This window comes from Pseudopipra pipra, chromosome 6 (assembly GCF_036250125.1).
Source record: "Pseudopipra pipra isolate bDixPip1 chromosome 6, bDixPip1.hap1, whole genome shotgun sequence".
Taxonomy (NCBI): domain Eukaryota; kingdom Metazoa; phylum Chordata; class Aves; order Passeriformes; family Pipridae; genus Pseudopipra; species Pseudopipra pipra.
Window position 1 is genome coordinate 39,135,207 of NC_087554.1, and position 26,845 is coordinate 39,162,051.

Consider the following 26,845-nt stretch of genomic DNA (forward strand, 5'->3'; position numbering starts at 1 on the left):
TATCTGAATAAATTTACAGAACTGACACCTTTGTGAATTGAACCAAATATGATTGACAAGCCAGGATTTACTTTGCAGAAAAAAACCACCAAAACAACACGGTATTCACAATATTCACACTGTTTTGTGCATCCATTCACACTTAGATCATTTTAAACTACTAGCTATTCACTATGAAATAGCTGAACTAGATTTGTTCCCAAATCTGAAATCTCTGTGTAAGAAAAAAATGTCAGGCTGTTGACAGTGTTAAGAGTAATTCCTGTCAGATTCAGATAAAATGCAGAACACACAGTTTTCTGAATGCCCAGTTATGAACATGAGAAAAGCTGCTTACTTCTATCAAAAATGTTAGATCCAAAAAGAAACATGTAAAGAAAACTTCAGACAGACAAAAACATGTGAGTAGCTGTGATTTGCATGCCCCTCATAAACAGTCCACAGAAGTACTAAAGAATTTGTAATTACTTTTTCAGTTAAAAGCATTCCAAATAACCTGTGGTAGATAAGCAGAAGGACACATCCTTCATCCCAAAAAGGTAAGAAATCATAATTCTATGCCCCATTAAGGGTTTTATAATTCAGATTAAGCAATTAACTGATTTAAAGGCTTCAAAGCAGAAGATTCCCAGTTATGCCTACTGAATCCTTCTCAGTCTTATCCCAGAAGGCAGCAATTTCAGTTACAGCTTCAACAGTTTTCTTGTCTTTTTATGGCTATATTGGCAAAGGAGCATCACAAGCTATTTCTTAGAAGGCTTGTAATTCTGTGATATGAACAAGTTCTATATAAGCAAGATACATGGGGACTTCGTGGCCCATCTTTGTGGTGTACAGAATTCATAAACTAAGGTCTCTGTTACTGAAAAGCTGATTATTGACTGTAATGAACTAATGAAAGAAAAGGAATACTTCAGTCCAAAGTATACTTGTGAACCGCACATGTTACTGGTAACAAAAGTGTGACAGGAGTCTTTTGGCCATGTTCTTACAGCAGCATGAAGTATATTGGCAATTTACAGGCCATTGTGTAGCAATCTAAATAGACAGTACAAATACATCTGTTGTCGTTTTCACTGGGGGGGTGTTAATTGCCTTCACAGTGGCTAATATGGGGATGTGTTTTGGATTTGTGCTGAAAACAATGTTGATAATATTGAGATGATGATGTTATTGCCAAGCAGCTCTTACTCAGCCTTTTCTGCTTCTCATACAGCCATGCTGGAAAGGTGGCTAGGGGTGCATGGGAGCTGGGAGGAGACAAGTCGGGACAGATGACCCCAAGTGACCAAAGGGATATTCCATAACATATGACACTGTGCTGAGTAGATAAAGTGGGGGAAAGAAGAAGATTGGGGGCATTCAGAGTGTTGTCTTCCCAAGTAATCATTACGCACGATGGAGCCCTGCTCTCCTGGAGATGGCTGAACATCTGCCCGCCCATGCGAAGCACTCAATTAATTTCTTGTTTTCCTTTGCTTGTTTGTGCGGCTTTTGCTTTCCCTCTCAAACTGTCTTTATCTCAACCCACAAGTTTTCTCACTTTTACTCCTCTGATTTCTAGTTGCCAGCCAAGGTGAAACCATGAAAACGTCCTTTACACATCAGTCATTTCCAAAGTCAGTCAGCCAGACTACTAAAATTTTCCAAATAGACATATAATTAATTTTCATTTGATCAAATTTACAAAGTTGAAAAGAACCACCTTATTTAAATTATAATAGATCAAGGGCATTACTCTTTCTGACTGCAATATCTGACACACTTGACCTATATAAGCACAGCTCAAGAAAGTCCTATACATTCAGATAAATTCAGAAAAGTGTTTCTTGTGAGCTCAGACTCCTAAGTTGTAGATATTAAAATTACTGGCAAAACCACAGTGACAGAAACATCCTTTTCAGGAAAGAAAGAATTACTGACAAAACATTTCATCAAATCCCTTAGCACTGCATTTTGCTTACTTCCTTCTGTCAGTTCCAAACAGACTTTTGTTGCTAGTAACAAAAGAAATTATTTTTAAAAAAAACCCAGAGAGGCAAGAGCAGATATATTAAAATTTGTGGGGAAAATACGCTTCTAGTTTTTTATTTGTTTTTATTTGAAGGGAGTGGCTATCTTAGTTACAATTCATATGTCAAAAGACTCTAAAACTACAGCCAAGGCTACAAATGCTCTAAGTATATGATTATAACCTTAACAGTTTCACCAGCTATCAAACCTCCCTTCTTGGACATGAAGTCCAACACAGGAACACTGCAAAATAAACTGTTTAAAATACTGAATAGTACACCAAATGCAGCTTTTGCATTAAAATGGCCAAACGCTTAATCAGATCTCAAATTAGCTTCAGCTGCATGAAGTCATGAAGAAACACAGCACTAGCAAAACAGAAGCACTACCGAGGGGGATAATCAGCTGGAATGGCCGTACAAAAAGAAACATCAATCTGTTTAGTATAGGTCAGAGACCAAGGAGAATCTAAAGCTGCAGCTCAGCAGCTATTCTAAGTAAATCTAGGGTACATGCTGCTGATAAGGCAGCTCTCTTTTATTGCCAGACCCTCCCAGTCGAATCTGTGTATACAAGTGATGCTGTGAAAACAAGACTTAAAGTAAATCTTAGAAAAACCCAGAGCAACGTTAAGCTCCGTCTTACTATGCAGCTGCATATATAATTGTGCCAACACACAAGAAAGAAACAGTCATGCATCATCATACTTCCTGGCAAGAGCCTGCACTTTCATCAACTTAAAGCAATCTCAACCCACAGTCTGATTTTTAGCTTTTTTCAGAAGTCTTGATTTGCAATCAGGAAAGGATCAGAGGATATCAGCAGATTTAAAGTATTTTATAGGGAAGCAGTATAACTGTAACTGGGCAGTGAGGGTTCACTTAGTATTTCTATATATAGTGTCCTTGATTTACTCAAAGTTTATTTCCCTATCACCATCCAGTCTTCTAGAGCTACACAGCCAGATACAGCTCACAAAACGCAAGCCATGTCTCAGAACCTTCTCTCAATACCTTGGTCATTCTGACTTTTTCAGAGCAGCAACCTCTGTGTTGGGATTTGTGTTTTTCATTTCCACACAGAGCAAATAACTTTTAACAGTAAGTCATGCAGCAGCCTTCCTTATGGCTGAATTCCTCCAAAAGACAGCCTCTCAGGCTGAGAGTTCCAGCACCCACGGCTACATCGTATTTCACCTCCTTGTCTTCTGTGCCAGGCAGCTCCAAGTCCAGAAGATACATGGCGAGACTGATTCAGAGACAGACGCATCTGCATGACATCTAGTCTGGACACACGCATTACAGCAAAAGAAAACCCACAGCAGCAGACTTCTAGCAACAGCCTGCAGCAGTGGTGTCTGTTGTTCACAGACCTCCTCCCAATTAACATTTTTGCTGGAAAAAAACACTTAGACCTGAATAACAGGTCATGTTTCAAAGTTTGCAAGTGGTGTGCTCCACGCGCTATTGACCAAGCAATAGCCATTTTGTTGTTGCTAAAACTTCACATGCCTGCCTCCAGTAGGTGCAGAGGCACAAAGAAACTGCTACAGCATCAGGCAAAGTATTTTGTCCAGAACCTAGAAGCAGGAGCTTTCGATCTGACTTAAATAATATATTGCCTACATGAAAAAAGTAGGGGTTTTTTTTGCTTCTACTAATCCTCTTTTGGCTGTACCGCAAGAGGAATTGAATTAGGTGTCTAGAAACAGCTCAGCTTAACCCAGCCAAAAACAGGGCTACCTAGCACCCCCTGAAATGAGAGCCTCAGAATCCATATAAAGAAAATCACAGCAACCAAACTGGTCCATCTGTAGTGGCTTACCTTGTTTTAAATATGAAACACTGGCTTTGAAAAAAAGAGAACTTTCAAACCTCAAGAGAAACAAAATATCCTTTCCTTCAACAGGTCACAATATTTGTTAACATTTTGAGAATTGTCACCCTTAGTCAAAATGGCCTTTTATATTGTAAAGCTTTAAATACTCAAAACTATCTAGTGAATGTTGTGCTCTATGATGAAGTAAGTGAAAAGGGTCACCAGCAATTCACCTTCAGAAACAGAACTACAATTCAAAGCTTCTATTACAGCTTTATATGCTCCTTTTTAGCAAATTAAATCAGAGACTATCTGAAGAACTAAGTCCTAAACACAAGCTGTGGGGACAACAGCTAAAAAACTTCAAGCTCTTCCAGGTAAACTGAGGACACCAAGCACAAATCAAGTAAGTTGAAAGCTACATAAATTAAGCATCTTCCCCCTCCCTTCCACAGTTATTAGATGTCAAAATTCAAGAGAATATTACTATAAGATAGTGACTTTAATAGATAATAGAAATGATTCTTTAAGGATACTTTAGAGGATAGAGACATTGTTTAAACATTCCACTCCAAGGCATGTGGGGTCTTCAGCAAGGGTCAGTTACAAGAGATGATGAAGAGTCAATGACTGAAGCAGGACAGAAGCCTGTGGATTCATTCCCTTATTAAAAGCATGATATGGCAAATCAATAAAAACTATTGCAACTAATGACTGTTAGGAGTATTTAAAGTAAGCACTATTCATCTGAAAAAGGAGTCAAGTTTTCCATATCTTGTTGATTGCTTTACCAGCTAAATATCCCATTAAGCTGAACTTATACCTACAAAGGTTAAAAAAAAAAAAAAAGTCCCCCAAACAACCCTTTTTACAGTACATTAGTTTCATTAGTTTTACAAACAAAGGGTTTAGCAGAATGAAGAATGACACCCTCAACAGTACTGGAAAAACTGTAAAGCAGCAATACACCTTGTAACTAGTCCTTTCAACAGATACCTTTTAAGTTAATTCACAGCTTCATAACCAGTGCAGTTTCAGATTTGTGATAAGAATGAGAAATGCTAAAGAGCTGATTTTTAAAAGAAAGCTGCCTCCTAGGACTGTTGTACTTGTCTATGAAATCAGAGCAGCTAACCATATTTTTATATGGATTAAAAGAATCAAATACATTGTGAAATTTAAGGACATTACAGGCCTCTTAAAGCTTTTTTCCTACAGAAATTAATTTCCCTGAAAAGGCTATCTGCAACATTCCTCTCTTGTTAACACTTTAAAATTTAAAGGCAAAAAGGTTCAAAAAGCATACTAATCATATTGATCTGAGTTCAGGTCTGTGTGATCTCATGCTTAATAGTTAACCTATCCTGTACATCAAGTCCCAACATCTGGATAACAGGAGAAACCACTTCCTGTCCCATGGTAAAATGGTAAGATGAGGTTTTAAAAATAGGCAGGTTTTCAAACTCTGCAGCTATAAATATCAAACAGCTAAAGAAGCATAAAACTGAAGCCAAAAGTGTCTTTGAAGAGATGAGCTTTCCAAAGGCACCTCAAGCATACCAATCTCTCAGAAGTATTTCACCTATATTTTTTTTTCTCTATTATTGAAGAAAGTTCACCTTTCTGGATGATGCTTAAATTCAAATGCCCCTTCCTGAACATGAAGTGTTCACACAACAAATATAGCCATTTTGGTTAATCAAGCATACAGTATTAAAAATGAGTTGAAACATAGGCCAAAAAAGATCACACTTACCTTAGCATGCTTTAATTCCAGTTCTGCTAGTTCCACCAGATTTTTTCTGAATGCTGCAACTCTTCTTGTCTTAAAGTCTATCAGTTCTAAAGAAAATAAAAGTGGACTCATTAACAGTAACCTTGCTAGTGGCCTCAGCTGTTAACAGACTTTCCTTCAGGATGAAAGAGGTAAAGGGTGAGAGAAAGCAAAAGGAAAAAACTCAAGTTTAATCTCAGCACATTCCAGGCTCAAAAATACTGCTACACAGTTGGATGAAAGCAAACAACCGTTGCAGTTCCTCACCTCTAGGTAGCCTTTTGTGGACAAAAAGCTCTTTTGAAAACAGACTGCTTTTAACATTTAATTCTCTTATTCCACCTGCACTGTTCTTTCAAGGATGATATGTGAAAGTCTTTAGGGAATATACTAAGCTAAAACTAGAATGAACTACACCATGCTTTTTTCATATAGCTTTGTGGCTAACAGGATCACTCATTCTCCACTGTCTCATTTACAGGAATCACCAACCAGATTTACTGGCTCAAACAACACTTAAATGATAAAAACAGAAGAACACGTGTTTAAACCTTGAACAAATCTGCCCCAAACGATGAGTTAGATGACTACTAACTCACAAAAGTATTAACCTAAAAAAAAGACAGTAAGTTTCAGTGAAATCTCATTTCATTATTTCTCCCTTCTCTAATGTAGTATCATATATGAGACAGACTAGTGCCTCACAGAATAATGCATAAAACCAAAAGGGGAATTTCAACAACACTTTAAAAGATTTGACTGCCATTACTGCTGGCAGTTACTATTTTGTTTCACTGCTTATGCATATGAAAAACAGAAGTTAACAAGTAGTTTGCACCTAGACTTAGCTCTGCCTAATGGAGCTTTGAGGAACCAAAGAAAAGTATAATTTGAACTTTCTAAAATAAGTAAATACTGAGTAAAAAATAATAGCCTTCCTTAGGAAACATTACAAAAATGTATTCTCATTAATAGCATCCTAAAATCTGTTAATTTTCAAGTAGTAATATAGGATCAAGGACCACCCAAATACCTTGTTTTGCCGATTCAGAAATTTTCTCAAATTTCTGACAACATATTTGTTGAGTAGTTTCAGCTTGCAGCACATCTTTATTTTTTGCTCTTGCTTTATCCAATGCCTTATTAGCATTTTCATAATCCACTAGTGACCTAGATCTTCTGTATAGGAGATCCTATAAAAAAATCCCATAAAGTTTGTTTAGAGTTTACAAGACTCTACCCAAGGATTTTATTATATACCAAGTAATTAAAAAAAATCTAATTAATTTTAGTTCTTCTTGCTGTATTTCAGTTCTTACTAAATAATTTGCATTCACTTAGTTCATCCTGCAAGACCCACAACATAATACTGTTTGGCCTCCATCTTGTTTGACAGAGGCTAGCACCAGATGGCTTAGACAAAACTCCAAAAAGCCTAAAAAGGCAAATTATAGGAAATTCACAGCTTCTTAGATTAGAAACAAACTACATTTAGATTACGTATTTTAAATACACAGAAGGCCCAAGAAACATCAGTAACATTTTGCTGCGCCATAGTTATTGCTGTGATCATCTATCTAGAGATATTTTTCATCCAATGCTTCCTCATTCTGTGATGTTATTTCATCACCTTACATCCAACGACAATAAGAATTAGATTTTCTGTAGCCACAGAGTATCAAATTTGGCCCACGTGTTTTTGTATCAGCACTAGTAGATCATATGGAGTATCCAATTTAATATTTAAAGAAAGGTAGCATTGCTTGCACTTACAAGCACCAAACACATTGCAAACACACAAAGAATTCACAAACAGCTCTTCGACTGTTTTTTTTGTTATACTGCATGATTTGGCCTCGACACAGTTCCACAGTCAGTCCCACAGTCAGCAACTGCATTGTTACTCCTTACATACAAGAGAGATACAGGTTTTACAGTTAAGGGAGAAATTACAGGCTAGAGGTGGCGGCATTTTAACCTGTCTATATTGTGTGTTTCTCAAGATCATCCCTTATCACTTTCTCTCTCTCTTTTTTTTTTATGTCAAAGAAACACAGTGCCACTGAACAAAGACCCATAAATTCACCTTAGCAGCTTGAGATTCCCTAAGGTAATATTTCAGAAGATCAGAAAGTTTAAGATCTTCATCAGCAGATACCCGAGCCTCTATTTTCTGGAAAAACAAAACAAAACAAAACACCACCACCAAACAGAAAAACAGTAAGTAAAAGCATCAAGTTAAAAACATGGGTATTCACTTGTATGATACAAATTCAATGTAAAATATACAGTACATGACAGATTGTCTTTTTCAAAAACTAAGATCAGACATTATTGACAGAAAACATGCAAAAGGAGAAGCAGTATTAGGATTTTGTATTAAAATGTAAGCAATAACCTACTGTGTGAGCAGTAATTGACAACTAGATTTCTATGTTACACACAGCTTTTTTTTACCCCCAATATCAACTATATAGATCATATGCTAGAAAAACCTCAGAGAAACAAAAGCTTGTATTAAGAGTTGCACAAGAAGTTTTATGTTGTTGCTGAGATCAAAGGAAAACCAATTTTTAAGGCACCTTTGCAGACTAGTTTTGTAACTGCTTGTACTAAATGCTCTAAAAAGACCAATAAATTAATTTGCTTGTATTTGAAACAAATATTTCTATGAATTTAGAAACAGAGTTTATAGGTGCATATTTAAAACCCTAATTTAAAAAAAATAATTTCTAAAATGCAACATTTTGAGTCAAAGCAAGTACTTCTGTTAATTTTCTTTGAAGTACATATTTATGCAGATACAATTGTGTATTAGGAAATGCACACATTTTTCATTTGAAAGTTTTCCTGATACATCTGCTTTCTAGGAAGCCAAACAAATAAGGCAAAAGAGAGAAGATATTTGAAAATCTGCTTAGAAGCATCAGCAGTAGTATTTCCAACTCAAGTAACTGCAGAAACAGATCTTGGTCCCAGAAGAAAGCAGCACCATTTTTTGGATTAAGGATTACATTTCTTCATTTCTTTTATCCATAACAAGTCATGTGATACGCAGTAACAGTTATGGAAGATCTTTCTGCATTTTAGAGGAACAGAAGCTTTACTAGCGTATTACAGGAAGACTGCCAAGAAATGTTTAACAGACTGAAGATTCCTAAGGTTCATTTTACAAAATCATTTTACAAAACAGATGAATGAAATCTTATGCTTTCTCATTCCCTACCACACATTGCTTAAATGCTTCATATAGAAGCACCTATAAAACATGCACATATTAATGTCTAATTGACACACAACATTAGTTTCATAGTACATACCCTTGTTTTGTCAAATAACTCTGACACCTTCAGAAAAAACCTGCACAGAGGAAACAGCTTATATTACAACATTAATTTGAACAGTCTAATTACTTTCTAGAACTCACAATACAGTCTGTGTCTGGCAAAAAAGACTGCAAAAGCACAGCTTAGAATTGTAATTCACAGAACTCCGAGAACACACTAGTTTCAAACTGTAGCACTTCAAACATCTAGGAACTGTGCAACTACGAAAAGGCAAAGGACAAACAAAGCATAACAGATGGATGGGTTTTACTGAAGAATAACTGCAGAGCTTCTCAAGGATTCTTTATGCTTCTGTGAATTAAAGCCCAAACACCAGCACCCTGGTTAACTGTCTTACACTTTTATCTGGTGTCCTTTACTTAAGTTGAATGTACTTTTCTTCACACAGTAAACATGGGGCACATCTTCATCACAGGAGACAATACAAGGCTTCAGTCTAACAGCAGACTAAATTACAGTCAAATTATACTATTTTGACAGAAGACAGATGTGATTTCTGACAGACCCTAACAGACTACAACAAATATAAATACTCTTAACAAGGTAACTGATATGTAAGCTATCAACACATTTGAAAGTATATAACTGTAATTCAGGTAAATTAATAAAAATAAGTTAACTTTCATATTCATCTCCTACCTCTCATCACAGTGACACTAATTTCACACTAATGAACTACGCATGCATATTCACAACACTGACATCTTTAAGTTAGTTAACTAAGTTTTACTTGCAGATACACCAAACTCCATCTTCAAGCAAATCAGTAAAAGATTAAAGGACAAACATCTGTACATAAAGACCCTCTTCTATTTTCAAAGTTCTGGGGATCTCTGTAGATTCCTTTATTTGCCTAAATGTGCCAGAACAGCACAACTGTTTTTCAAGACGTTGGTACAGAGAACACTCAAAAAAAATCTATATACTCAGACTGATACTTGTGCTTGCTGCACACGTCAAAGTACTTATTTTAAAAAAATTGTGAAAGCATTGGGTTTCTTTCTTATTCTATGAGGACTTTTCCATCTCAACTATGTAATTTTCTACAAACTGCAGAAAACAGCATTTTTACAAACAAATATTTAAGCAAAAATATTAAAAGCAGCCTGTTACAGAAATGAAATACTAGAGAAAAAATATGTTAATGTGATATAGCTGTAATAAACTGTGGTTTTCTTATAACAAGAGCTAATAATCTCAGCAGGTCACCATTAAGACTGCTACTTATCAAACTACCCTTAAATTATTAACAATATCTTACTTGCATATATCTGTGGAGTCCTGTGTTCCTAATGCATATAATGAAGACCCAATTCTATTGTAGTCATCCGCCACATCTACAAAAACAAACAAGCACTTGTTTTAATACTTCATTCTTCTTCTTTCTGAAAATTTTGAAGTTCCTCTCTTCCTTCGAGAGTAAGAGTTTTTCTAAAAGGACATACTTGTACACAAAAGCAGAAATAAAATTGCAATCACGTCACTTTTTAGGAAGGATAACTTCGCACAATAAAAATGGTGCCCTCACCAAATTGCACAGCCTGTAATTTACCTAGGAATATTTTACATGATTAGAACCTGCTGGCTAAATTTATTGTGAAACTTTGTTAGGTTTCGTTTTGGTGGAAGATGTACAAACTCAATGGTTAAAGTCTGAATTTAAATCTGAGTTTAAAGCTATCAGAAAAAAAATAATAATCACAGTTTAACAACAACAAAAAAATTCTGTGTGCTTGAGAGCACTACAAATTCCAAACTACCACAAATAGAGTGCTATGTGCACAACATACTTCCTAGTACTGTCTAGTTTTCAGGAAACCCTTACCTCATCAACAGTCACTGGTAAAGTAGCATTAGTGTTAAAGCATTTTAAACAATGAAAATAGAGGTGGTATTTGTATGAAGGCTGTATAATTTGACTAGTGAGGTACTGTCATATAGTAATCATAAAAATCAAATTTCTGCACACATGACTTTTATAAAGAGCTTTTAGTATAAACTCAGTGGATGATGAAAACTCTTGCAGATCCAAGCAATGAACAGGAAAAATATATTTGCTTGTTATTTGTGCCTTTAAGCAGAATTTTGTTTTTTTAAATAATATAACCTTGTTTTAACATTATGAGTGGGTCAACTTCCACCCAATTCATTACTCCATACATCATCAGTCCAGTTGGTTACAGTGAAGAACAGTGTTAGGAAGCTATTAACCTCCCCTTCTATTCCTCCCATTTCAACATAAACATAAGATTTTCCTGCTGGAAATAGCAAGTCAGTGTCTTTACAAGCCCTGCAACTCTCTGCCAATCACAAGTTATCCATAAACTACAGACTGCTCATTTCTAAAACAAGCTTCCCAGGTCTTTGCTTTACTCTGCTAGCCAGAATTTCAAAAGCTGCCATTTGTCCCAATTTGCAGTTTGATAAAAGTTGTCAACAAACATCCTATGTGACTTCAGTTTGAAAACCACTGAAGCTCTGTCATGAGTTTAATCAATCCTTTCCTTTCCTCTACAACCTCATTTCAAATGATCTTCCTGGTTCTACAACCAACGTAAAAGGCCTCCTCACTATGTAGATAAATCTTGGCACTTAACTACTATGAATGAAGTTCAGTTTTCACTTTAAGAAAGCAAACAAAAACACCAGAAACCTCTTCAGGTGGGAACTGAATGCAGACACAGGGCCCCTTAGTAGTTCATTAAGCCATAACTCACTCACTCTGTCTCCTAGCAGAGCTACTAAAGCTACAAGACTAAGCCTTCATACAACAATAACAGAAGCATCAAAAGAACTCAATAAATTCTTGGTTTAATGTCTCATTCAATATCCACTTCAGAGGTCTTATCAATGGAGATTAATAAATGATTTTGTGACCTGCTTTTGTGTGAACTATATTACTGTAGATAGCAAAGACAGAATCTGTAAATCAAACACAAACTTCAAGAAAGTAGACAGAATCTAGTAGATCAATTTTGATTTATCTAGGCACAAAAATTTACAGTCAAGGGCAACATAGGTAATTTTTTTCTGAGTTTCTCAAAACACAGTAATCCTAAGCCAAACACAATAGTCCTAACTCAAAGCTTTTTCATTTTCTCAAATAAATGCACTGCACTTGAGAAGACTATCCAGAGCTTTCATAAATCACATTAGCCAGCACTCAGCTCAGGAACAGAAATCAATAGCCAAGTGGAAAAATCTTGTCTCAGTAAAAAAAAAAAGGGGTCCTGCAAACCAGGCTACTGAATGTACACATTCCAGTCTCCACTCTCAATGGATGAAAAATGGAAACCCAGTCTAGAACTCATTTCCTAAGTAGGAGTTTGCTACTAACAAAGGTAACTTTGCTAGCACAGTAATGCAATGCCTAGTGTGCCAAGAAATTGCACTCTGATGAAATCAACCTCATCTAATAAAAAACAACTTCACTAGGTGTAAAATCGTATGGACTGCTATATTACCCACCTCTACACCTTAATGACTAAGAATCAGACTTCAAAAATTAATACATAACATGTTTCTCTTCAAGCAGACAGCATGAAGAGTCAAGGTATCTTCAGTGTCACACTAGGCTGTTTTTACTCCATCTAGTCTACTACAGCAAAGCCTAAACTTTGAAACTCAGATTTAGACTATCTGAAGGCTACGCTTGGAGAAATAAATTCACTTTTTGCATGCAAAAAGAAAAAAAATTACTTCTCCTCATGAACAACTTCTGTCCACTTTAACTAGTACTGTTTTCACCCTGGAAAAAAAAAACCTTACTTTTATGTGATTTTGTCATTTTATCAGATTTGGCAGAGGCATCTTTGACTCGGTTGTGATATTCTACAAGGAATGTTCTTTCATGTTCAAAGAAGTCATCCACATCCTACAAAAAAATAAAAAAACAATTAAAAAAACAGTATTCACTCACTCTCTACAGAGCAATTGCAGAGTAAATTTACACATGGCTGTATGCAAATGCAATCTGTTTTTCTTGTCTAAAACACCCTTTATGTAAACTGACTTCTTTTCCACTTACATCATGAGCTGAAGTTTTACTAAGAATTTAATAAGAATTAAGAGTTTGTAACAAGCATCTTAAAGGTCTATATGACTACACATGAAGGATATAATTTCACTACTAACTACTAAAGGGTCACCAAAGGGTGACAGAAAAACAGAATACATGTCAAGTACTTAATAAAAGGACATCTACCTAGAAAAGAGGGAGAGGGGATGAAAGTCAGCCAGTTGCACAGATGCTGTGGTTACAGCAGAGATGATATGAACTCCTAGCCCAGAGCACTGATCTTAATGACAGACTTTTTTCAGTTTGGTAAATGCAGGTAAATTTTACTATTTTCTGTATTATAGTTTGAGATACTTGGTTTATATTAATTTTTTTAAACCCTCTAAAATAACACAGATGCTCAATACCATGTAATAGCCTACAACATGGCCTTTGAACAATGTTCTTACAAAAAATGCTTATTATTTGGACTTTACATTTTTCTCCAAGTCATAACTAATCCATGGTTATATCCACCTTCCAGCAGCTTCAAAACTCAAGATTTTAAAACTAGAAACTTTAACTCCTGGAAATTGGTAGCAAATGGAAAGTTACCACTAGAAAGAAAGGAGATCAAAAACCATCCTCTGCAGAATTTATGCTTATTATAAAACCAATCTTATAGCTTTTGAAAAAGTCAAAATTAGTTGACTTTTCTTTTTTCTTTTTTTTTTTTTTGTCTGAGTTACATTCTTGCATCTAGTGGGAAACATCATATCACCTCCACTGCTGCTCTTAGCTTTGAAACAGTAGGAGGATTCTACTAGGCTGGTAAAATTCACACTGTGTTATTAACTTCTTAACTGAAGCAGCTGTCAAACCAAGTTCCCCTTCCCACTATATAAAATGGCAGGTTGGAACAAAAAAATCCCCAGATTATCAATTATCTGTGGATTTAAAAAAATCTTAGTTTCATAAAATAGGGGGAAAGGGCACCAAAAGCCCTCTTTCACACAAGCCAACTTTTAGTTATCTTGCACCCATGCCACAACTTCTTTCCCATGGTCGGCCACAAATGCTTAAGTTAGATATCACTATAAAAGTCCCATTTTTGTACCTATGTAAAATTCTGCTTCATAAAAAAAAGGCGACAACAATGTTAATACATTTTCAATCTTGATATGTGAAGCAATAATCACCTTTACTCCTGAAACAATGACACCATCTGCCGATTTAACCATATTTTTGAAGAAGTCTTCAAGTTTCTCTTTCTTATTTTTCCCACGAACACTCAACTGAAAAACAAATTCATTTATCAAGTTCATTCCTTTTCTGGTCGCAATAAAAGCTTTAAAAAAAATTAAATAGACCTGCATACCATAACTCGCTACACCTAAACTGGTTCTCCTGCTCTCTGCTTAGTGTTATACTCTGCACTAATGGGGACAGGGCACCATGCATCCAGAATGACAGACTACCTCATGTACTAGATTGTTCTTTATCACCTAAAATACTGGTCTAGAAATTAAAAAAAGAAAAAGACCAGCAACATTCTAGCACTTACAGGTAATACCAAATGTACAAGATGTACACTTCAGTAATCAATAATACAGTATTTATCACGCACAGAGCTGCTGACTTAATATAACCATGTCTCACTCTTAAGTGTAGAATAACAGATCTTTCACTTACAGAGGCTAACGCCGGTTTCAGCCTCCTCAGACTTCTCCTGTCCATCTAAGTTCGCTCGGTTTAGGTAACTGACTTCCTGAAGCAATAAGCATTTCTACATCAAGCAACAGAGGAACCTCGTAACATATTTTGATTACAGTATGTATGCAGCTGAGCCACTCTCTGTAATGATTTCTTTAACATTCAATGTTGATTCCTGCAATTTTAAGAAGTAACTAAAAACTGTTTGCAGAATATTACCAACCACTAACTCCACCACCAAAGTTATGAATCCAAAAAGTCCTCTCCATTATCTCAACTCAGTAGGCAACATGTGGGTAGCCACACTAGTCCAATACTTAGAAAAAAAATAACCAAATTTTCACTTACATTGTTAACAAAAAGGCTTTACTCATCACAAACATTTAATTAGAAATTCTCTCTAGTTTTGTTGGCAGCAGAATTTATACCACAATTCCAGATCCTAAAAATTAATGTTCCATCTTTCTTGTATCATTCTTCCTCACAACAACAGAAAAAACTTCAGTCAGAGTGGAAAAGTATAATGTCATGTGAAATCACCACCGAAAGCTCATCTTCTTAATTCAAAATATACTAGATTTCCATTAATATTTTTGATGCTGAGGTTAGAGCACAGTGCATTTGGTTCCACAGATGGCAGAAAATGAAATCCTACAGACTAAATGAATTTCTAACTTTTATGATACAAGTATGTCTGGTATGAAGGAACTGATGTAATTTGCTCCAGGAGGTAATGCCCTGTTAATCAATTTTCCATCCTACCATAAAAGTATATCTTGATTTCTGTTGCCAGCAATTCAGTTTTCAATACTCACATCCTGATTATATTCCAAGAATACATGGAAATTTAAATCCTTTCTCAAAATAGGATGTGCTGCCACACGACACAAAAACACTTCATGCATTGCAACTGTCTTCTTGAATATTGCCAAATATTCACTAAAAACAAGAAATAAGACAGACATAAGAACTTCATATGAAGCAATTAAGTTTGAGATAACCCTAGTGAGCAGCTTTAAGAGATCCTCAGTAAGGGTACAAAATTATAAGCAAATGTAATAGAGTTTATCACTCCAATATTTGATATAGACATAAATAAATAGTACAATGATAACACTAGTGAGAAATGTGAAGCCTGAACACATTACAGAGAGACTTTGGATGAAGAGTCAACAAATACACTCTGATTTTTAAAGTTAGCTAACAGACACTGGTTTGCTGAACGTGTAACCTAATGTCATTGTCCTTTCCCCAGCACCCCAAAAAATCAAGAAACTGAAGTACAGACTACAGTCACTAGGCACTATGTACTGATGTGCAAATTCCTTCCTCCCCATCTCCATCCCCATGCCCATTCGCACCCTCCTTACTTATTTAAATGTTCATGTGGCTTTGTTAGCTGTTTAGATAGTCTTTTATTTCACATTAGAGTCCCTAGCCTTTTTGAGCCGAAGCTTACGTTAATGTCTTGCTTCATAGTGATTCTAAAAGTGAAATTAAGTGGTAGGTACAACTGAAAAAAATCGCATTTAACCATAACAATCACGTAGTTGCCCAGTTCAGCCAACTCAACTTCAAAGCAATTACTCACTTGCAATTTAATTAAGAGGAAGGCATTATTATCAATACAAGTTTGCTATAATTCATTTTGCTTTGCAAATTCAGTGAATAAGATGTAACTCATCTAAAAATGAGGAAGGGCTCTTTTTCCCGTTCTGAGGTCAAACAGTGAAATTATAATCAACACTTTTCCTTCCACTATGTGCAAGGAGGTTAAGATTTACATACCAGCAAACCAGCAGGGCCAGTGTTGGGAGATGTTTGATCTCAGTGAGAGTAGTAGTCATTCAGTGAAGACAAAAAAGGAGGATGCAGAGGATGGAGGTGGCAGTAGAAGAAACCCAAAGTTTTCTGTGTTATCCAACCCCTAACCAGACCACAAGAGAATCATGATCAGGGCCGCTGGAAAACCAGATTCTTTAAAATCTATAGTGTTTTGCTAATTTCCAGTTTTCTGCATATGAAGTGTATATCTACTCTGCTGTAAATTATGTTGTACATATCACTAATACAGAGCTTTTTAAGACATTTGCTCACAGCAGCTGAAGTTCGGAGAGAAAGCAGCAGTTCTAAGAGTTCTATGTACTTTTCTTGCCAATTCAGAGCTCTTGATAGAAGCAGTCTAGAAGCAGCGTAAATATACACTTGAAAACTGAAACCAATGACAGGAAAAAGATCAAAGAAGTGAATGCATGATAAGGAAAATGGACGAAGCAAGGAGAAACTTCACTGTGTAACTCAATATGGAACAAGAAGCCTCAGAGCAGATATTTCAATATAAATTAAATTCATAGTAAGGGAAAACACTGTTTTCAGGAAGTATATTCTCCTTGTGCAAAAGCAACAAAAAAAAAAGTGTCAAAAAATATTTTCTAGTAATCTTCGTATTTCTTGGGGAACAGAAGGTTGGCATGTATGTTTCCACTACCAATCACATGCAAAACTCCCTACGTCAATCCCTACATGTATAAACTTAAAGTCTCATTATGCTTTTAAAATGTGGAACACCAAAACTAAGATAGATAGAGGTTATCTCTGCCCTTTGCAGATGTTCTGTGAAGAAAAGTATCTAACTAGGTTCTTTCTTACAGAAGAATGTACAAGAACAAGCCAATTTATTTTTCCTGTTTCAGAAGATCTTCCATGAAATTATTTCTACAATTTTCCTAATGGCACTGATCATGATCACTAAGATTAACCCTGGTTATGTAGCAACTGGATTCTCAAGCCTGTATCTCACAGAGAACCGTTACGCTGAAATCGGAAACATGGGACAGCCAACGGCTTTAAAAGTTTTGGGATATAAATAAATAAAGATATAAAGTAGTAATCAAGTCTACATACGCTTCCAGTTCTTGTTTCATCTTGGTGAATTCTTCTTTAGTCATCGATCCTTCCCCTTCTCCAAGTTTCTGCAATTTCTCCCTGGAGGCATCAAAGTCAGGCCTGGGTGGTGCTGGTGGAATCTGGAATTGAATCCAAATTTTTTTTAATCTCTCATCTTCTCAATCAAACAACAGCCATTCAGTACAGGAACTGTAGGTTGCCTGCAGCCTTTTAATATATGGCTCTCTCTTCCATCATTCATTATAGCATTTCTAGATGAAGTCTCTCATTCATGAGTTATAAGTGCCACATTACTATACCAATTTTGGTCAAGTGTCCTTGAAGATTACTAAAGTATGAACTAATGGCTTCAGTTTAATTACAACAGAAACCAAATAATACCTAGCTTTCCCATGACGATGAATTAAAGCCTGAGATCATTATTTTCTAATGAGTTTTGGTTTAGCTTATTTGGTATTACACAACTGTTTTCACACCATCCATTTATAACTCCCAGAGACTTTAAACCAAGAAAACCATTCCCTGTTGTTTGCAGACACCAGCGCTTTCTTGCAGCACTGTTGACATTAAAGATGCATCTGTTGAAACAACAAAGCACACAGTAAACGCCACAGTCAAACTAATCCTGAATTGCTGTCAGGAAAGGGACACAGAACAAACCTAAACTATGCTTAAATTTTAGTTTACTGATATGGGCCCATTATATTAACACATTACAAAAAACAAAAAATCCAGCATCTAGACAGTCAACTATCTGAAGCTAGTTATTAACACACTGAAGGTCTAGTTACTTCAAACAGCGTTGCTGACTAAGAAAAGACTAGCTCAAGAAGGGTATGATACATCACAGACTATACTCATTATAATGTACCCCCTAATGAATTAGAAATATCTGTTTACCTTCTACATCAGCAGACACCCCCGAAACACAAAATGAATACCTTTCATACCAAGATGACAAATATTCCTATTTGCAATTAATGTATGAACAGCAGTATCCATTTTTAATATGTGCTATCATAAGGTGACTATTTTGAGACCTCTTGTCTCTGGTGGCTTGAAATAAACTTCAAACCTTGAGTTATTGTGTATTGAAGTTCTCTGTAGTTCTACATGATATTTGTATTGGTTTCCCCCACTCTGATTTACGGTAAAAAGATTCTGATCTTTATAATGAAAACTGGCAAAGTCTAATTATTTCACTCTGCAATTCTAGCTAAAACAAAAGCAACATGAAACTTCTAACATTAGCTTGCAAAAACAATACCACAGCTCAGCTATCTCTCACACTTTTAACACAGTAGCCTAACGTGCACTTGGAGAGAGATGAAACTACTCATTCCTTATGAGAAAAAGGGAAGAAAGTATTACAACTACTGTAACTTTTCTCCAAGCTTGCTTCAACCATGAAATTTGTGTAATTGCACGAAGTTAAGTATTAGAGAAGCTGATCTGATTTTAGAAGGAATGAACACCTGCTGTTTCTACGGCATTTAAAAGCAGTCTCAAGTACTTTTGATACAGCCCACAGAAAATGTTGCATATAAACCGAAAGAACACCAGTACTTACGATATAGCCAGCATAGTCCTCATTCTCAACAAAAGAATCGTGAAGCCAAATAAACTCTTCATGTTGCCGGACAACAGAAAATTCATTTTGTTTGAAATTTGGTAAGGAACTCTAGAGGGGGGAAAGGAGGTAGAATTATGGGTGGGGCAAAAAAAACAACAAAAAAATCAGTGTTTTTCATTACTGTATGAGAAGCACCTTGAAGGAACAACAGAAATGTCCCTGTAAAAATAAATGAATCATCCAAGTAAGGATTTGACACAAAAAAAAAGTTCATTCAGCAGTAATTACCCTCATCTTAATTAGTGCAGCAATCAATTGGAATAGGTTGTCCAAAAAGGTTGTGGAGTCTCTGCCCTTGGAGATATGTTTAATATTTTATCCATTTAATCTTGGAATTCTGTTTAGCATCTTTATCTGTGACCTGGATGAGAGGATGGAGTGTATCCTCAGTCAGTTTGCATATGACACCAGGTCAGGTGGAGACAATCTGCTGGAGGGCAGGAAGACTCTACAGAGGGATCTGAACTGGCTGGATCCCTGGACCGAGGCCAGTTCTGTGATGTTCAACAAGGCAAAGTGACAGGTCCTGCCGTTGGGTCCTAAGAACCCCAAGCAGTGCTACAGACTGGGAGCAGAGCAGCTAGAAAGCTTCCTGGTGGAAAAGGACCTGGCAGTGTTGGCTGACAGCAGCTGAACATGAGCCACAGTGTGCCCAGGTGGCCAGAAAGGCCAATGACATTCTGGCTTGTAGCAGAAATCATGTGGCCTACAGGACTAGGGCAGTGATTGTTTCAATAAACAGTTTAAGTAAACTTTCTTTTGTATATAATTAAGAAAGTGTTGAGTTTACAAATTCAAGTTTTTACCTTTGTATGGACAGTGAATTTCACTTTATCCCTCTCACTGAGTGCATCTGAGATATCCACTTGCAGAGCAGCATCAGTCTGGAGATCTACATTTATTGCTCGAAGCTAAAAAAGAAAAATCTATTTAGCTTAATTTAAAAAAAAAGTTAATTATATTTCCTTTATTCTCCTCTAAGAAGAACACTGATCCTGCAATGCTGAAGACAGATTACAAAAAACTCCAACATTAAAAGATTATTCTCAGCAAAAAAAGAAATCCCAGTAGCACTCCTTATAGCACAAATAACTATACAAATAATAATCTCCTTTACAGTACTCTTTGTTAGTGCACTATTTTCATTTCTGTATATTGTTACCTTGCTAGTAATTGAGATAGTCAAAGTACATTTACAGACAGCAGCAAGTTTGGAAGGTTTTTTCCTTCATTATTCTCTTCATTCCCCTCACTCCTCTGAATTGACAACCTGCTCTAAGTAAATGTACTTGTGAAGGTAATTATAAAGATACTAACAGCTGGGAAGGTACTTTTAAGGAGAAATGTGGTCCTATCTTTCAAAGAAAGAGCTGTTAAAGACCTGATTTACTCATATTTTCTTACACTATTTTTCTGTTTAATGTTTCTCATAATATATTTAAAAAGCTTAAAAATAATATCCAGAGTTTTACAGAACTAAGTCTTCTCAGGGATATTTTTCTGAAACCCCCACAACCAAAAAACTCAAACCCAAAATTTCAGTATCTTCAAAATGGCAAAAGTGCAAGGAATACGCATATTTTTTCTACAAGACATGAAACCCAAACTCTCTTACAAAGTAATTCCAAAGTCATATTGAAAAAAATGAGACAGTGATCAAATATAGAAAAACTGGAATATTATCTGAGCACCACAATATTTGGCAGTAACTCGCTTCAACAGTACTTGCTGCAACTAACTGCTTCTAGACTCCAACTGGAAATTCAAGTCCCCTCGCTCTTGCACCCTTGTTATAGAGGAATTTGTTCCATGACAATTTCATCATGACCAACCAACATTCAGAATGTTTTTACAAGTACTAAGGCTAACTCTGAAATCTTCTCTGAAATAAGTGTCAAAAAATATTTCAACGTCATGCTCATGAAGCATACTTTTTACTGAGACACTGTGTCTTCTTTTCATGATGCATTTTTTCTACAAATATCCTGTTCTACAGTATAAAAATGTTTTGCCTTACAAAGATATAGACCTTTTTCCATGCAAATCTTTTCAGGATTGCATTTTGAAGTCCATACTTAAGTACAAAAATGCTTTAAGTATCAACAACACACAGTACAAAGGTTACACGCGAGCAGATTTTGAAGGTAGCTCTGTAAGCCACGGGAGCAGCAGTAGGGGAGAAGCATCAACTGCCACATTTTGCTTTCCATCAGTTATCTTTATCTTAAATCACAATGGCCAGATCCCACTCTAACTACCCTCAATGTGTGGAAAACTGTTGTCTATGGAGCAGCAACCAGACTAATGTATCTTAGAATTAGTGTATTAAAGTAAACCAAAATCATGCAGTCTAGCATATTCTGCTAGGCTAGCAAAATGTAAGAGTTCAATAGCTATTACACAAGTAGTAATAGCTTTTCCTTAAAGCAAAGTTGGAAATCATTAAAATGACCACCCAGTAACATATGCAGACACCTGATTAAGGCATTGCCTTTTGTTTTGTTTTGTTTTCCCAAGGTTTAGAGGGTCACCGCCTCGTACAAAGGCATATTATCACAAAACAGTCCCTTGCAGATCAATTCACAGAGGCAGAATCTCCTAGCTCCTACTGAGTTTACAATGTTCTTAGTATCTAATTTAGGAAAGAAAAATATAATGACATACCAATGTCTCCTGTATGCCATGACACCACATTTTTCAGTGTGTAAAAAAGGTTTTTGTGGTTACACTGTCTGGGGTACTGCTTGTTTTTCTCCAGTCCCCCCAGGATACATTAACAGACATGGTAATCTCAGCAAATAGTCTGGATTATCTAAATGGCATTTTTGTAATCTTTCACAGGTCACAAATATTTCTACCAAAACACTTTTCCACCTCCTTTTTTTTTTTTTTTTACAAAGTAGTACTACACAAAATTCTAAGATTCAGTACAACAGCCAATCAAGTCTGTCACTAGAATGTATGTAGGGCACCCTGGTCATATGCACTATTCACAACTTTAGATACAGAACTCTTATCTGTGCTAAGAAAACTAAGAACAAAACACGACAACTTCACTCACAGCATACAACTGTAAAGGAGTATCTGATTTATACTGAGTTAAGTCTGTAACAGTTTTGAAGAGTTTAATCATATGTTAAATTATGCTATGTAGCCTGACTGCCAAGGGGGAACATTTTTGTATGCAATGGTAATGAAGCATTTATGAAAGGTGTCAAAGACAATCAGAAAATTGAAGGACTTTAAATGTATTCATGTGACACAAGGTTCACTTTGCATTACTGGAAATTGAATTCACCAACAACATCATTGCACAACAAACTTAAGCAAACTCTTCATCACTACAAAAGAAAACTACCACCAATGGATGGTTTTCTAGTTATAAAGGAAGTAGGAAATGAAAAACTAAAAGAAGTCTGATATGGATGAAAACTGAAAGTACCTTAAAGTATGGAAAAGACAGAGGTAAGATACAGTCCCTTTTTATCTTGCCCCTCTCCAAGTCTAATACATACAAATCACATAATAATTTCATGCTTAGATACGTACTCTACATCCATGCTGAACAACTTGCAAAACAAAAACTAATTTGTTCTAGCTACTTTACAGTTTTCTATGCTTTACTAAGAAAGTCCCTGTTTTATTCAAAGGGTCTAGAAAATACCAGAAGCCAAAACTCTGGCTAAATGATGTTACAGTACTAAAAGAGAACACAATGCAAAGAGAGGATTTTAGCATCTAAGCTCTTGCTTAGGAATCAATTATACTTCAAATGATAATGGAAGGAAGCCGATAGAGGCAAGGGAAAAACAACTAAGCCCTACATTCCTAGGTAATGCAACCATTAACACCAACTTTTATGCTCTAAGGTCTTTCAAAAATGTTAGAGAAAAAGGACCCTTTCTTCAGCGAGTTCTTTACAGGCAGATAAAAACACAGAGCAAGGGGACAAACAATACCTTTACAACAAAAGCTTCCTAAGTGTCTTCACAGCATTATGTTTCCAGCAGACCTGTTCTAAGGGATAGCTCATTTCCTCTGCATGAGTAGACAAGAGTGTTAGCCAAGTCAGCTGAAGTTTATATCTATATAAAATACACAAGATGGTACTAGTAGAGCAACACTGTACCGCTTTTCAAAGCACATACTGTTTACATTAGAGAGAGCACAAAAATCCCAACAGGAACTGTGTTACTCCAAGCGAACTCAATAGTATCTTCCTAAGTGAAATTTAGAAAAGCAATTCCCAGAAGTTCATTTTATGCAGAGCATTTACAATAAGCTCCTTCTACAGACCACCCACAGCTACTTCCTCAAAGATGATTCGAAGTGCTCTGTTTTACAGTTCTCTGGAAAAGGCTCCATATGGTATAACACAATTGTTTGAGAATTACTGTTCTATGTGGCATCAGCATAAACTCCAGCCCTCTTTTCATCCCATCACCCCACGGTTAAACTTAACTGTAGCTGATGAACATGATCCTGCAGCATTAAAAGTACAGTTGTCATAGCAATATCTGAATTCCACAGAGGCAAGAGTACTGATTTTCAAAACTAAAAGCTCAACTACTCCAACCAGAAGTTGCCATCCATGCTTTCAAATAAAGGCTTGACCTACTCGTTTTTTAATTGCAAACAGAGGAAATGTAATTGCAAATCAGAACCAGGGAATCACTTTATGAAAAGATGTCTATTTTTACTATTCCACTAAGAAAAAAATTATACTGTTTTGAAGATTAAAGCATAGCAAACCCATTCATGAACAGATTGCCATATTGCTTTTGATTAATTTTCTGTATCACAATCAAAACCATGCAGCTAACAACTTGTGTTTTAACCCTAGGGATTTACACAGCAGTAAAAAATAACCCCAGAGTGACTGATGATTGAAAAAAAGAAACCTAAAAAAAATTAGGGAAACGAGAAGGACACTATTTTGGTTTAATTCTTTAGTGCTGGATGAAGATGGGGGAGGGGAAAAAAAAAGACTGGACTTGGCCAACTGAAATGATGTAAGTTTTACAACAGTACAAACAAGACTGCTAAGGGATTTCTTAAGGTTTTCAAATTACCTTGTGAACTCTGAGAACCCAGCCTTGGAAAACTAATAACCAACCCAACAAACAAGTTTCAAAGGAGGTCAGATCTGCATTGTTGTGTTCTACCTGCACCTTCAGATAAAGACAACTTAACTGTGCATATCAAAGTGTGTTCCTAAGTACCAGGGAGAACCTACGTAAAATACAATTCCACAACTAACAAGTTCTTTGGTCTTTCTTCTGAAGACACTCAAAGGACAAAAACAATTTCCACCTTCTCTCTTTTTTATCCAGTATTCTTACTAAAGTAGCTGCAAAATTAAAGGCAAAAGGTTTTCAGTAGCCAGAATTGGCCCAATACAATATTAGAATGCCGTTTTTAATTTCTGGTCATAAACTGGAACATGAAACACTGAGTTCCTACCGCATGCATACAGTCAAAACTAATTTAGTACTTAAAATTGTATTTGACACCTGAGTGCAACATACATACATGATTAAAGTTTATACCAACACAGCGTTTCTCAGATTTTTGTATTTTTTACTGATAAACTGTATGTAGTCACTTCAATAACCACAACAGCCAAGGCAACCTAAGCAACCCTGAAGCTGCTCTTCTATCTTCCTCAGTTGGTCTTTTTTAAGATAATAAGCAAGAGGGGTAATTGGTGTGAGTGAATTATACTGTATTAGCTGATTTGTTGCTTAAGTGAGGCAGCAAGTTAAGGAAAGATGGATGCGACAGTCAGAAGAGAAACGAAGGCAAGAAACAGAAGGGCAGAGAAAAAGGTTTTCTCAGTAAAAAGCATAACTGTGGCATTCTGTCCCAACAACAGAACTTCTTTTCAATAAAGGGTTTATTATGCAGCATGTGCCTGCTATGTAAATGTCCCATTGTTATCTACGGGAGAGTCCCTAAGGCCTGAAGGGAGAAGAGGGGCAGGACTGCATCACCCAGGCCCTGGCTGACGGCTGGAGATGGAATCTGGTGCTCCCCAGGGCTGGTCAGCCTGGGCAGTACCGGCCTTGCCGGGAGCGTGCGGCGGGAGGGGCCCGCAGGGAGAGAACATCGATCCCCAGGCACACACACAACCCCCTCCCGAGCCGTTCCAACGAGAGCACGAAAGAACTGTCCTTCCAAAACTTGTGTGACAGAACAATGAGCAGCCAAGGCTGCACACAGACGCCGATTTCGGCTGTGCCAGGCGCAGGTCCCGGCGGGCGGACAGGCAGCCGCGACCCCGCCGCCCAGCATCCCGCCTCCCTCCCGGCACCCACGCGGCGGGCTCGGGCCGCCAGCGCCCGGAGGCCCCCGCGGAGGGACCGACCCTGCCCTCCCCCGCCCAGCCCCAGGCGCCGGGGTCTCGACGCCTCCCGCGGCACTTACACCTCGGTCCTCCTCCGAGAGGAAATCTGGGCCGTCGTCCGAGCCTTCCTGCTTGGGGGCGAGGCGAAGGCGGTGGCGCAGGCCGGGGGGCGCGGAGCGGCAAGGCCGGCGACAGGGAGGGTGTGGGGAGACAAAGCGCACAGGTTAATGACCGGCCGCGCCGCCCGCCCGCCCCGGCCCAACCCGCGGCCGCCCCAGACCCACCATCATGGCTGCTCGCGGCGCTCTGCGCCCGCCGGAGCCGCGGCCGGGCGGGGCTGCGGCGCGCGGGGCGGGGCGGGGCGGGGCGGGGCGGCGGCGCCGAGCGGCGCCTCTCGCGAGGGAGCGGCCGCTGAGCGGAGGGGAGGGGAGGGAGAGCGGGGAGGGCAGGGAGAGCGGGGAGAGCGGGGAGGGCGGGGAGGGCAGCGAGGGCAGCGGGCGCGGCGGGAGGGAGGGACGGAGTGCGGCGGCGGCTGCGGGGCGGTGGAGAGGAGCGGGACCGCCCCCGGACGCGGCGATAGCGGCCGCGTGTGTGGCAGCGCCTCGGTTTCCTCCTGCTCGGGTGTCGGGGTTGGGGCTGGTGAGCACCGGCCCGCGGGTGTTGAGGGCGCAGGGCGTTCCCGGAGCGCAGGAGCGCTCGGGAGCGGCTTTGTTCCCTGGGCTGCCCGGAGCACCGGGAGCGCGCACGGCGGGCAGAGCTCTGCTGCTGCTGTGCCTGAGCTCCCCTCACAGCCGAGAGGCATCTGCCTGCCCCGCGCTGCTCACGGCGTTCGTGTGGGAGATAGGCTTGGCTGCGCCGGCCCTGCCCCGCTCCACACGTTTGTACCAGCGTGTGTGAAACTGTGCAATGGCACAGCGCGAGAAATTAAGTGTTTTATAATATGGCTTTGATTTATGGGTAGTTACGTGACTAAGATTGACAACTGCCTATTTCAGACTTCGGAATGGAGCCTTTAAATGCCCTTGTGTCTAATGATAGTGGAAAAGGTCAGCATTCACAGACTAAACCAAGTGGAAGTGTGGAGGGTAGGGAGACCACGCCTGAGACTGCATTTCTGTGTGAATCCGAGCTAGAACGGCCAAGAAACAGCCTCAGGGTGGGGCTTCATGATCAGCATAATCTCATCTCGGCGTTGCCGAGGGATGCGGGCAGATGGACATCAGCACTTCCAGGGGCCTGCGGTCAAGACAGTGGAGGGCACTAGTCCGCCAGCAAATTAATCCTGCAAAAAATTTGC

At 38.0% G+C, this 26,845-nt stretch overlaps 1 protein-coding gene across 2 annotated transcripts in view; it reads right to left on the reverse strand.

Moving 5' to 3' along the window:
- Positions 1-25,912, reverse strand: part of SNX6 (sorting nexin 6) — a 28,439-nt gene extending 2,527 nt beyond the window's left edge. The window contains exons 1-13 of one of the 2 annotated variants that reach the window (XM_064658585.1): positions 25,833-25,912; positions 25,629-25,676; positions 20,009-20,113; positions 19,140-19,250; positions 17,567-17,688; positions 15,478-15,601; positions 14,149-14,244; positions 12,721-12,826; positions 10,214-10,289; positions 8,926-8,965; positions 7,692-7,778; positions 6,639-6,798; positions 5,588-5,673 (exon numbers count right to left, since the gene is read on the reverse strand). In XM_064658585.1, coding sequence (XP_064514655.1) covers positions 5,588-5,673; positions 6,639-6,798; positions 7,692-7,778; positions 8,926-8,965; positions 10,214-10,289; positions 12,721-12,826; positions 14,149-14,244; positions 15,478-15,601; positions 17,567-17,688; positions 19,140-19,250; positions 20,009-20,113; positions 25,629-25,676; positions 25,833-25,838 — 1,167 coding nt within the window. In that variant the 5' untranslated portion in view covers positions 25,839-25,912. Of the gene's footprint in view, positions 1-5,587; positions 5,674-6,638; positions 6,799-7,691; positions 7,779-8,925; positions 8,966-10,213; positions 10,290-12,720; positions 12,827-14,148; positions 14,245-15,477; positions 15,602-17,566; positions 17,689-19,139; positions 19,251-20,008; positions 20,114-25,628; positions 25,680-25,832 lie in introns of both variants that reach the window. The other variant, XM_064658584.1, reaches the window with a different exon arrangement.
- Positions 25,913-26,845: the final 933 nt, after the last annotated feature.